Source organism: Barbus barbus, assembly GCF_936440315.1.
Source record: "Barbus barbus genome assembly, chromosome: 23".
Classification (NCBI taxonomy): domain Eukaryota; kingdom Metazoa; phylum Chordata; class Actinopteri; order Cypriniformes; family Cyprinidae; genus Barbus; species Barbus barbus.
Genome location: NC_136751.1, coordinates 6,654,383 through 6,668,159, shown reverse-complemented (window position 1 = coordinate 6,668,159; position 13,777 = coordinate 6,654,383). Strand labels below are relative to the sequence as shown.

Sequence of the window (13,777 nt, the reverse complement as noted above, 5' to 3'; positions counted from 1 at the left end):
CTTAATCATGTCAGTTGCTTTGCTGTCAATGCAGGGTTAGAAATAGGGATGGGCGATATGGGCTTAAAATTATGATATTTCTGGTATTTATTGTGATGACGATAATTCAAGGAATCCTGTTTCTTAAGAGAAAAGTATTATCTTTCCTATTTTTACCCAAAACAGGGTGTTGTGATCATTGAGTACACACGTAATGTATTGACGGTTTAATTCATACTGGAAGCTGAAGGGAGCCCTTGCGCAGAAACTCCAAATATGCATAGCAGAAGAACAACGCTCAGTGAAGTCCCTAACATAGACAAAAGGTATCCAAGTAATAGCTGAATAAAACACAATGGAGACAGATACATTTTAACTAATGAAACTTGAAGACAATAAACATACGATTGCACAAAATATATGGTTTATCCGTGTTCAAGCAATCTTGGTTAGTTTTGATAAGGAAAGTATATATAGAATGCGATGCATAGTGTTTATCACTGTATATAACACTATCATTCTGTAATATGAAACCATGTCTGGTCATAGAAGTTATTTCAAACGCTCAACTATGTTATGAATTTAATTTGTAGAAACAGCATGTCAATAAATTATATTTTTTGTTGGACTGCAGGTTTGTAAACAGGCTCATACACATGTAGAGCCCTGACCAAACCAGTTCCAGATTGCTTCTCATTTAGGATAAACTCCTCCTCAATTTCATGTCCGCCTTCCGCAATGTCGCTCTGCACTGTCGCACCCAGAAATGTCAACAACTAGACTTTAACGTAATTATCACAGGAAGACTAATTCTTATCGCCAGAATTTATACCAGTATATCGCAAACGGTGAGATATCGCCCATCCTTGGATAGAAAGTTGTTGGATTTCATCAAAACTACCTTAATTTGTGTTCCGAAGAGGCGTAAAAACCAGCAGACTGGTTGAACTCATTTTCTGCCAGTAGGTGGCGCTTATAGTAAAGCAGAAATACAGTTTCCCCTTATAAACAAACTTTTGCACATCCTTTTCTGACACCCGCTTGTCATGGCAATTAAAAGGAAGTCACACAGTGTATATATTAGGGGTAGGAGAAAAAATCGATTCACCTAACTATCTTTATTTTTTTTTAAATTGGTTAATCTCAGAATCAATTTATATTTATTTCTTTTCCTAAGAGGTGGTGGGGAGAAGTTTTGATCTAACAGAGAGCGAAATGTATAGGTGTGTTTGACTTGAAGCAGCACCGTGCTGACCGGTCCGCGTATGACATCGAAGTACCGCGAGAACGATTTGAAAGCAGCTCTGTAGCTCTTGCGGTGCTTTGATGTCGTAAAACGTTTGGTTTGTGTGTGTAGCGCCGCTGTATTAGATGACATCGTATACATTTCAAGCTGGCACGAGAAAGCAAAACCATGGTGGAGGCAGAGGATCAAACCTCTTTGAGAATTCTTTCTGCACCTTCACGTTTTGAATCCCAAGTGTAGAAACAGTTTGGATTTAGCACACTGACTAAACATGACTAAAACGGTATGCAAAGTAACACAGCACTTTATTTTATTTCTGAGTTTTTTTTTTTTCTACTCATTTTGTCAAACTCACATTTGACACTTGGGCAATGACATGTGCAAGTTTAGGGTTTTGGTACAAATAAAAGTTCAGAAAGATGTGATGCATGGTTGTTGTTTATATGATGAGTCATATTCAGTCTCTTTAAGGGTATGATCAAGTATTTTCCATTGTTTGGTCTTTAGTAAGCAAAAAAAATCACTAAATTGTAATATCGAATCGCAATAGTTATATAATCGTAATACTCTATCGCAATATATATTGAATCAGCACACAAGTGTCGGGATAGTATTGAATCAGCAGATTTGTGTATCGTCCCAGCCCTAGTATATATATATATATATATATATATATATATATATATATATATATATATATATATATATATATATTCAAGCATTCAGTCAGGTTTTTGTATTTACTATGGTGTTTATCAACCAACACCAATTCCAAGAGAGACCCAATTCTGAATTATTCTTCTGCTATACACAATTGCTTCGCAAAATATTATATATTATATTATATAAATAAACATGTGTGAGTGTATGTATATATGTATGTGTGAGTGTATGTATATACATATATGTGTGTGTATGTATATACATGTATGTGTGTATATATGTATATTAGGGCTGGGTAAAAAATATCGATTCTCCGATTTTAATCGATCTTCAGTTTAACGCAACGATATCGATTCGGGAAATCCCCGAATCGATTCTTAATGCGCGTGCTTCACGTAAGAGGATATGAATATTCACCTCTCGTCCTGAAGGTGTCACCATCTTTCGAATTGCTCCACTAAAAAAAACAACTGTGTGCACCCTATTATTAATGTAGATGTGTATTTCAGTAATAAACTTAAGTAGGAGAGTTTCAGTTACCAGCATTTATATCAAAATATGGATCCCATGTCTGCAAAACTAACATTTTAAATGAAATATTGATAGCTAATCGATATCGAATCGAAACCATAAAAATAAGAATCGAATCGCAGAATTGGTCACAATACCCAGCCCTAATGTGTATACACACACACACACACACACACATAGACACAAACTACGGGCGTTTTCCCAGTATCGGAATCAGCCAATAGTTTGTTAAAATCTGTGTTGTATCTGCCAAAAAAATCCTATTGCTGCATCTCTAGCTTTAGATAATAGTTGCTATTTGAACAAAATGTTTGATATTATATTTGTGAAATACAGTACTAATATTGTGATACCAGATCAGGTCTGGATGAATACAATAGGTTTGTGCGAGGAACAGACCTAAATTAAAATGGCTTTAAATCTAAAAATCTTTACTTCTGCCGCAGCTCTTAAATTCCATTTGCACAAGATGTGCGATAACCAGTGTTTTTTTTCCTCATTAGGTACATTTACATGCATTAATTTTAAACCAAATGACTACAGTCTGATTTCAGATTCAGAAAATGATGAATACTAGACATTCCAGTCCAGTTCACATATTAGTTTATCATCTAGCTCTGATGTTTAATGTCACAATTGTTACCATCTATTTGTGTTAATTTATGTCCAGTTGGTCACTTTCATGCATTCTTTAGCCAGCAAAGTTAAATATTTAAAGCTAGTGATGTGAGAAATCATATTGGTTGTTCATGCAGCCGACAGAAACATAAATCAGAAATGCAGAACTTCAAACTCATTTACAACACTTTTTTTTTTTTTTTCAATAAAGTGAACTTTTGCCTGTTTGGTGGTTAAATAAACTTTTTCGGACCGCTGCTTGAATTGAACGTGACTCGTCTGGTGTGTGATCCCGTTGTCATAGCCGCAACGTGGTGCTGTGCTTCTCGTCCGGTGTGCGACCAGCATGTTTTCTTTTTTATTTGTTTATTAAAGGGCACCTGTTATGTCAACACAACAAAATGACTTAAATTTGCATGCAATGCCTTTTTTCCTGATTGTATTGCTATACAATCAGGAAAAATGACATTGCACGCAAATTTTTAAGTCATAACATGTAAATATATATAGGCGCCAGCGGGGACCTCTGCAAAACTTCACTCTCAAATTAATATTTTTGGTCGACCGTTTTAGTCGCAGTCTGGAGCCCTGTTACGAGACATTGTTGGTGTTACAGCTGCTTGAGCACGGAGAAAATGGAGGGCAGTGTACAACCAAAAAGCTCGCTGAGGGTGGAAACTATAGCAATGCAGGCAGGGGTAGACAATAAGGGAAATTTGCCACTGGCCCTCCGGAAATTTGCCACTGGCCCTTTAAAACTACTCAAAAGTTGTTTTAAACCTGAATGAGTTTCTTTCTTCTGCTGAACATAAATGCTATTTTGAAGAAGGTGGAAAACCAAACAGTTGCTGGTCCTCAGTGACTTCCATAGGATTCTTTCCTGCTATCAAAGTCAATGTGGACCAGCAACTGTTTGGTTACCCTCATTCTTCAAAATATCTTATTTTGGGTTCAGCACAAGAAATTAATAGAGGTTTGGGACAACATATGAGTGAGTAAATAATGAAAGAAATTAAATTTTAGGGTGAACTATCCCTTTAATGACAGTCGACAGCATGTTTAGTGTCCTGTCCCTTTAAGAGCTGCACGCATCTAATATACAGGCACGCATCTGTTTCTCTCTTAACTATTTACTTTCATTTTAGAGATAACCAACTCAGTCTGTATGTAAACCTTGTGTGTTTTGACAGTATTAGCGCAAAAAATAAGTTAGTTGAGTAATCAGGAGCTGTTAGACAGGCTTTTTAGCGCGCGTGCTTCAGGTGTATGTGCTCAGAAAAAGCGCCGACCAGCGCGCGAATTAAACATTTAACCAGCAAGGCTTGTGTGCAAATAATGTACTTTTGCGATCGCGAATCGGCAGTGTCCTGTCAGAGTAACTCTACTGCTGTATGTCGTGTTGTACAGTAAATAGAGACGGAGGAGCCAGAATTGTATTTGACGGAATGTCTGCTGTAGCACGATACTACCATATTTCTTCAAAAGCAGATCGTGGAGACATTTTTATCATCCACGATCAAAAATCGTCATATCGCACACCCTAAGCCCAGCCAATTCCAGCGGTCTCGCCACTGGGGCTGAAACTTTCTCTGCCTTTTCTTTTCGTATTCCCTTTCGATTTCCCTCAATTCCTCTGGTGATTTTCTCTTCCTTGCCTTCTCTTTTTTACCCGGCGTTTGGCCGGGTGATGTGGGTTTCAGAAACATGTAGCCTAGCTTAATATAGGTAGCTTATAGGTAGGTGCTGAGCAGCAGTGTGCAGTTTGTGCGCGTAACCGCGGGAGCGAGCAAGGCGGTGCAGACGGAGCGTAAGGCTGTCGGGATCACGTAACGTGTTAGCGGTGGTTACCGAGACGATTAAACAGAAATCAAAACACAGAACCACAGGTAATTAATGTGAAATTAGACTTTTTTTTAATCGAGGCATTATTTTTACTGGCCCCACCGGGCTAGTGGTTGGAGCGATCTGGTGGCCCTGACGGTTTTAAAAGTACGTCCGGGCCACCGGGCCAATTATATTGTCGACCCCAGGCAGGGCTGTCAATCAGTCCCCGTGGCCCTGCCCTATGCAATGTGATGTCACATTGCATAGAGAATCAAATCGGCAGGGCTAGTGAGACTGATTTGGTTTAAAGGGGATTAAAAAATGAGTGGGTGGATTTTTATCATTGTAGGGTGGTTGTGATCTCACACTGCCAACACACATTTATGTCCATGTGGATTTTACATAATAGGTGCCCTTTAATTGGTTATCGTCCAGTGCAGTTATCATTATTGGTAAAAATTGTTGACCTCTAATAAAGATGAGAACAGTATGTTTAATTTTTTTACAAAAATGTGGTGAATATTTAGTCTTGTCCACTGACCGCTTTGTAAGATGAGTTTGTATGATGTAAAACATTAGTAACAAATGCATCACAGCCCTTCGCATGTGCGCACAGTTTTTTTTAAATCTGTTTAAGCAAATGGTCAGACACGAGTGTTTATATGCTCAATATTTTCCTGTTGATCATATTATACAAGGTTGACACCACCCCTTTTAATCCAGTTGTTATGATTATTTGGGGGAATTTACACATTGACACCACGCCTGATTTGATTCAGTGCAAATAAAAAGTAGCTATAATCAGACACAAACGCTCAAAAGTACAGCATCCTACTTCAGCAGTCTGAAGTAAAAAACTAAAGGTTTAATTCTGTTGTTTCACGATTCGATTCTCATTCACAAGCTTTCGATTTGATTACTGATTCGATTCAATATCGATTGTTTTGGATATAAATCGGGTACAGTAAGCTACATGCCAATTTTCTCATGGAAAAAATCTCAACTAATTCTGTAAAATATACACGAGTCAGTTGGTACTAGCTACATTACTATAATATTGAAGGTTAAAACTGACTGATTTGCAGGCTACACAACTGTTAAAATGACACTTAATGAAATTTTTAAAATAATGAAGTTACAATTGCATAATATTTCTACTTCAAATCATTTTGTTTTAAATAGGCTATTAACATTTAAATGGTGGCTGTCATAAAACTTGATGGATTTATTCAAACAAATTAAACATTGAAGAACAATAAAAATAATGAATATAACAAGCCGTTATATTGATGTCTTTGGACATCTGAAACCCTGATTGAGCGATTACTTTAGACAGGATATGGATAGAAAAGTTGTAGTCTTTCTTTTAACTTACCTTTGGATGTTTATTCATGCTTATTTTGTGCTGAATCTGCTATTAATGTGGAGGAGATGATCAGCTCAGGTGCGCCTCACGCTGCCGCGTCTGTTGAACTGAGGCGCTACAGCGATCTGTCACTCCACATTAAACAGTGCCAAAACGGCATTTAGCCTATTGTTTGAATACTGAAATACAATGGACAGAATTTGAAGTCTGAGACTTTTTCATATTAAAAGTACCAAAGCACAATGCTTATTGCGATTTATTGGACGGGAGATGCCTTTTAATGTTCCGTCCATTAACTGAAAACAGGCTAGAATAATCTATTCTTGGGATTTAAGAATCAATATAGTTCCGTATAAATGAGCAGGGCTCCAGACAAAAAAATCGAGTAAGGAGCCATTGGCTCCTATAAAAGAAAAACTTAGGCGCCAAATTATTTTTTTAGGTGCCACAGAATAAAAGTGGTTTATTTTATTATTATCATTTTATTTTTCCCCCCTATTTTAACATTTCAATCATTTTGTCATGTGTTTATGTCTTATCTTTTCTAGGCTTTATCAGCATTTTAATCCATCTTGTAGATGATCAGGTCGACCGGGGGACTAAGGTTCACTTAAAGTGTGAATTAAATGTCTTTTACAACTTGAAATATACAGTCACAAAAAATTGTTCGTTACACAGAATCTGTACCAATATCATGGACCATAAGCATCACTTGGCAACTGAGTGCAGTGCATGCTATAAATGTTGTCACGTCTTTCACACATTCAGTCTGTTTTTCTTCATTAGTAAAATGCTATTTTATAGGAGTTGAATCATGTACAACACAATAAGTAAAAATATTAATATGCAACAGCGCATGAATATAGCAAAACGCTCCTCTTTATAGTTATTTTTCTAGCTGACTGATGAGTTTATGGACACTGAGTGGTTATTCTGAGGTAAATGTATTACAATGCAATGTTTACAAGCTTTATACATTTCCTCAGTTTGAAACACTGAATGAGCTTTTCCATAAAACATTTCAGTAAGTTGTACTATAGGTTTTCTTATTGCCTACCTTTTGATCATATTCATTTCATACTATAGTAGTAAATGGAAATATATAATGGGTTCACTTGCTGCTTTAACTGAGGCGCTAAAGAGATCGCGCCTGAGCATTAAGTGCGATACTCTCCGCTCGCGCGATCCGGACCAAAAGTGGGACGAGACAGCGGGGGTTTACAGAGCTCGCGCCGCGCTGACATGTCATCTGCGTGGTTCAATGGTCCGAGCCGCGCGGCCGATTCGTCAGCGCAGCGCGGACGTGTTTCCTAGCGACACCCAATGGGCAGCGCGGCGCGAACAATCCTCACCAGTGCTGCGCTGACCAATCTAAACAGATACAAGTTCATTTGGCGCCACTCAATTACATTTTACCCATAAACCTCTGCTATTATTAATGTAAATGAGTGAGGTCAAATGGCTAGGCGCATTGTAGAAACAATTTTAACTACTCCTGACATTTTGAATAGAATTGAGGAGGCTCTAGGGGACAGAGACATTCATTCAGAAAATGAGAGACGAAGACTTTTTAACCATTTGCCACAAACCAGACCCATTCCAGTTCGCACGTAACTTCAGTGGTGAGGCCTCACGGGGAACTGTAAACATGAGAAGAAGGTAAAATAGTGAATAACAATGTAGGCTATTCGTCTAGCAAAGTATTTGCATTTAGTCATAGACATAGTTGGCCTATAATTGAGTATTTAACTGCCTGAAGTAAGATGTTATTTCTGAATTAGATAATGAAAATGCAAGTGCACAATTGCATTTTCTTATTTCCTTTAGGTGCCAAAGAAACACAGGTGGTCCCTTCATTAGAGAAGTGTGTCTATTGACCTGGTTATTAACCATTATTTAGGAGTTGGACTCTAGCCATTCCCTTTGGTACAACTGTGGTTTCCGGGGAGGTCAATAGACACACTTCTCTAATGAAGGGACCACCTGTGCAATTGTGCACTTGTGTAACTATGTCTATGACTAAATGCAAATACTTTGCTAGACGAATAGCATATAGCCTACATTGTTATTCACTATTTTACCTTCTTCTCATGTTTACAGTTCCCCGTGAGGCCTCACCACTGAAGTTACGTGCGAACTGGAATGGGTCTGGTTTGTGGCAAACGGTTAAAAAGTCTTCGTCTCTCATTTTCTGAATGAATGTCTCTGTCCCCTAGAGCCTCCTCAATTCTATTCAAAATGTCAGGAGTAGTTAAAATTGTTTCTACAATGCGCCTAGCCATTTTACCTCACTCATTTACATTAATAATAGCAGAGGTTTATGGGTAAAATGTAATTGAGTGGCGCCAAATGATCTTGTATCTGTTTAGATTGGTCAGCGCAGCACTGGTGAGGATTGTTCGCGCCGCGCTGCCCATTGGGTGTCGCTAGGAAACACGTCCGCGCTGCGCTGACGAATCGGCCGCGCGGCTCGGACCATTGAACCACGCAGATGACATGTCAGCGCGGCGCGAGCTCTGTAAACCCCCGCTGTCTCGTCCCACTTTTGGTTTGAATGGCTTCCCATACATACACGGACCGTGTGGACGCGGGGTACTGGTGTTTATATTATCACCTTTCAGGTCTCTCTCACTGCGTTCAGCAGACTGTGTGCGGCAGAGACGAGGACTGTTTGAAACTCTTTTCCAGTAAAACTTTGATGCGCATCGTCTTATGTAAGTTTAATACGTGAACATAACAGAAGATGTGAGCGCAAAACAATCGGGAAAAAAGTCCTTTCATGCAAATTATATATAGTCGCCAGTGGCGACCTCAGCAAAAACTTCACTCGCAAATTAATATTTTTGGTCGCAAATGCGACCATTTTAGTCGCAGTTTGGAGCCCTGTGAGAATTGATTCAAATCGAGATATCGATATTTTTTTTACCCAGCCCTAGTTGTTTCTGATGTGTCATTGTAGCCTGCTGAGGAATAGCATACTGTTCTCTGTGCGATTGATTAAAACATGCTGTTCTCCTGTGAGATCTCTCTGTGACTGGCTTCTAAATTAGGCTTGCTATCCTTTAACTGTCTCACTCTTAATGTTTAATGCTGTATGTTTCTCTTTTTAGGTTTGAGGAAGTCCACTAAGAAGCGTAGTGAGTCTCCCCCAGCAGAGCTCCCCAGTTGTCGGAGGAGCACACGTCAAAAGACCACGGGCTCTTGCGCCAGCACCAGGTACTGAACCACCAGCCTCTTCAAACACTAGAGCAGCCTACTGATCTAGAACATGCACAAGCTAAACAATATATGTATGTGCCCTTCTGGCTATGTGCATGTCATTTTTATTGCTCATTTTCTTTGGAGAAAAATTGTCTTTCTAGTGTGCATGTATTGAGCCCCTGTTTTTACACATGCTGTCAAATGAAGTATGCTTTGAAACGCAACCCGTTTGCTGTTTACTGGGTCCAAGCCTCTATTAGTTTCACTGGAGAATACTATCTCAACAGCCGTTTATGAACACTACACATTTAAGCCAAGCACTTAAATATTACGGTGTATACTAGAGGTGCTCCTATTGATCGGCTGCCGATCACTATCGGACGATAATCACGTTGGGATGTTTGATCGTCAGTCTCTTAAAAAGGCTGATCTCAAAAAACTGATCTCAAGCTGATGACGTGCCTGCCGTGAGAGGATTGACCCGGGCATGCAGCGTCCGGCATGGGTGAAAAATTATAATGCTGTACAATTCATTTCTTCATTAAATAACTAAAGTAATTAGAAAAGTTTCTGTGAGACATAATTTCACAATGTGAATCACCTCATATCTCTCTCTCTCTCTCTCTCTCTCTCTCTCTCTCTCTCTCTCTCTCTCTCTCTCTCTCTCTCTCTCTCTCTCTCTCTCTCTCTCTCTCTCTCTCTCTCTCTCTCTCTCTCAAAATGCGCAAATGGCTTCAAATCACATCGTGTCTGCACTATACGCGAGCTGCACAGTTGACACAGGGATTGTCACTTGCACAATCGAGGCAGTGTTGCATCGTCACTAAAGTTTATAATTTGCATTTCTTTTTTAATTCTTGCCAGTGTTTAAACCATTCAGCACTCTCCTGCAGACTGCACTCATGCACACACACGTAACGGCAGGTTCACACACACTGTTTGCATTGCGTATGCGGTGCATATTTTTTTGCGCTCATATTAACTGATTAGAGCGCTCATATTGCACACAGTTGCGGTCCGGCAGTACGTCCCAGGAGCGGTGCATCTGCACTAGTGCAGAGATCAAGTCCGTTTCTGCTGCAAGCGCTGAATTAAAGTAACAGCGCATTGTTTACAGTAAATTTGAACATGGATTGGCATGAAAATGTAGTAATTACACCACAAATGCATATAATTTAAAGTCTACTGTGTTTCACAGTCAACACATAGGCTATGGCTTTTTGACTAGGTTTAAAGGAAAAGAGCACTTTTAGATAAACAAGGGAATAATAAATGGCACTCATGGAGGTAGTAAAACAAAGTTCTTTATGAACCGCGGGATTGCTTGTATAAAAGATTTCAATGCCAAAGAAAAGGCAGTAAAGCTGACTTTGTCAATAGTAAGTTTTAATTTAGAATGTTTGTGATTAATGTAAGAAAAGTAGTTTAAATGTTTTGTCACTTGCTTGAGCAACTGAATATATAAATCTAGAAGTAAATGCAAAAGTAAATAGCATTGAATAATGTTTCTTATATTTATTGCATTTAAATACATCTAAGAAAGATTGTATTACTGTACTGTGTAAAAAAAGAATTACAATGCTGAAAAAGCATTTTAAGTAACAATGTTTGGATTTGAAATCAAAATAATGGATAAATGTTGTGTTTGTAGTAAACAGCCATAGATCAGGAGCAGACTCCCGTGTGAAAGCACAGTCCGTGCTGCTTCTGCTCCGCTTACATATACTGCACATGGACTGCATACGCACTGCAAACGGAGTATACAGCTCATGAAATCAGGCTTGTGTTGTGTGCAAGCTATTGTGCAACAATTGCACTGTCAAAACAAAAATGCAGGGCATGATCAAACGTATAAATATAATTTTGAAGGATGTTTAAAAAATGCCCTCCTCCACCCCTCAAATGAAAAAAATTCCCTCTCTCAAGAGTTACTTGAGGGGAATTCATTTTCAGAAATGAAATTCAGGCCCTGAATAAATGTCTAAAAATCTTGATTGGATCATCAATATAAATAATACTACATGATAAAAAGAAGGCTTTAAAAAGATCGTGATCCGTCTCAAAAATCCTGATAGGAGCACCCCTAGTGTATACTACAGTCTCTGTGCTCACAGTGTCTGTAGACATACCTTTTCACTTCAGTAGGCTGTAGTCAGGGTAAAAGCCATATTCAATTTATGTGGATGAAAATGTCTTTACAGTGGCATGCACTTTATAAACATTCTAAACCTTTTGATTTTTCACAACTGTCAAAACTCTTCTGGAGTTTTTGTCTACTAAGTGTTTGTTGAAAGATGTATTATCCATTGGGGATGCAATCCATACTAGTCTTGCTCATGTATTTGCTGCAATCGCATTTACTGTTGTTCAGTGAATTTTCACAGACAAAATCCTGGCAGCTGAGGGTGAAAGATTTCCCCATACAAATTTGTCAATGGGATCTCATGGAATTTTTTTTTTTGTTCGGTTACTTTACTGGAATTTCCAGTTCATCCTCATAAGAAATCGAGTGCAGTATGTTGGATTATCTAGCAGAACTGTTTTTCTAACTTTTTTCTGAATGCTTGGAAACCTTGATTATAATTGGCTAAGTGTCATTTAAAGCCATTGTGAAAAACTTCAATAAATTATTCAGTTATTGTTTCTTTATTTTATAAAACATTGCAATGTGTAAGTAGTCTTTTTATAAAATGACTCTGTGTCATTGCTAACAACACCCCATTCCTAACAATGCCCCATTCGCACCAAGAATGATACATGTTAATAATATTTATAATAATATAGCCGCACTGATTTTAACGTTCTGTTTCTTATCAGCGTGTGCTACAGTTGTCGTCTTTCACTTTAAATGCTTGTGCTCTTTAAAGTTGGGTTCATTCTGTGCTGTTTGGCTATGGATATTTTATTAAAGTAAATAGTTTATTTTGATAGTTTGGCATCATTTTAGTGTAGTGTATGTGGATATGCACATTTTAATGAGAATATTGGTCTTTCTCTTTCCCTGTTCTTTCTTTTCTTTCTAGTCGGCGAGGCTCAGGCCTGGGCAAGCGCGGAGCAGCCGAATCTCGCCGACAGGAGAAAATGGCCGACTCTGACAACAACCAGGATGGGGCCAATTCATCGGCCGCGCGCACAGAGGAGACACCACAAGGGGCGTCAGGTAAAAGAGCAGCAGTGCAATGAGATTTTACTATACATTGTATGTGATACTATGACCGTATGAGTTAAGAGCACAATGACTGTATCTTAATGTCGTCAAGAAATGTTTTATTGTATGCTCATTTTCTCTTTCTGCTGTGAAGCGTCTAGCTCAGTGGCTGGAGCTGTTGGCATGACCACCTCTGGAGAGAGTGAATCAGATGACTCTGAAATGGGAAGACTGCAAGGTATGTGTGCTCTACATGTTATTTAATTCATTTCATTGCAGTGTTTTTTATAGAGTTTTTAGGTATTTGTGAAGATAATATCAGGGCTTAAAGTTCTCCGGCACTGTGCTGGATCTCCGGCGTGCAGCGTTTGGCTGCGGAAAAAAATAATCCTACATTTAAAAAAAACAAAACTTATTGATATCACTTTCGAGTCCATGAGTTCGCCTACCAATGGTATGAGCACAGCTTTCACTCTCAACCAAACTAACATTATTAGCCAATCAGAATATTTTGCTCTTATAATCACGAGATGCGCATAATAGGATCCAGTAGCAGAGTCGCAGCCCTGATGAATGGAGAAGCGACACGTTGAAAAAGCTGCGAGGCACAATGGTCAAAGATGTCCATCTAATGCATATTTGTATTGAAAAACTAATTAAAAAGCAGCGGAGCTTTGTGAACGGCTCAGAATAATCATGTCATCTCCATAAGAACGATATGATTGCCAGAACAAATTTACTGGGATTTTTGAAAAGGTCCTGTTCCACACATGTTCTCTTAATGGTAACTTACCGTAATTTACCATTAAAGACTGTATGTGTGAAAGGGGCTAAACTCTTCCTCTGCATATGCTGTGAATTTGAATTGCTAAACGTTCATCTGGGAAAATGGTGGGCATTATCTCACTAGATTTGTAACGTATTCTGTGTTGGCAAAGGTTTATAAATGATTTACATCAACCCCTTTCTAAAAAGGTAATTTATTGTACATTGCAATTTCAAAATGTAAGTTTCTGAGTTTGCATGTGGCCAAATTTAAAAACATTATAGATTTAAACCTTGTTTAATCGCGCAGTAAAGTGAAAAGTCACCAGGCCGTTGGCGCCCTCTGCAGGTATGTTGTGATACATAATTTACTTAGTCCCCCTGTAGTCAAATGTTTTGTCCCTTAAAACTTATCTTTGATCATCAAAATGACATT

The 13,777-nt window shown here is 38.5% G+C and overlaps 1 protein-coding gene across 9 annotated transcripts in view; it reads left to right on the top strand.

Moving 5' to 3' along the window:
- Positions 1–13,777, top strand: part of trip12 (thyroid hormone receptor interactor 12) — a 47,439-nt gene that overhangs the window by 16,712 nt on the left and 16,950 nt on the right. For all 9 annotated transcript variants that reach the window (XM_079373973.1, XM_079373979.1, XM_079373980.1 and 6 more), the window contains 3 exons: positions 9,338–9,443; positions 12,452–12,588; positions 12,731–12,814. In XM_079373973.1, coding sequence (XP_079230099.1) covers positions 9,338–9,443; positions 12,452–12,588; positions 12,731–12,814 — 327 coding nt within the window. The remainder of the gene's footprint in view (positions 1–9,337; positions 9,444–12,451; positions 12,589–12,730; positions 12,815–13,777) is intronic.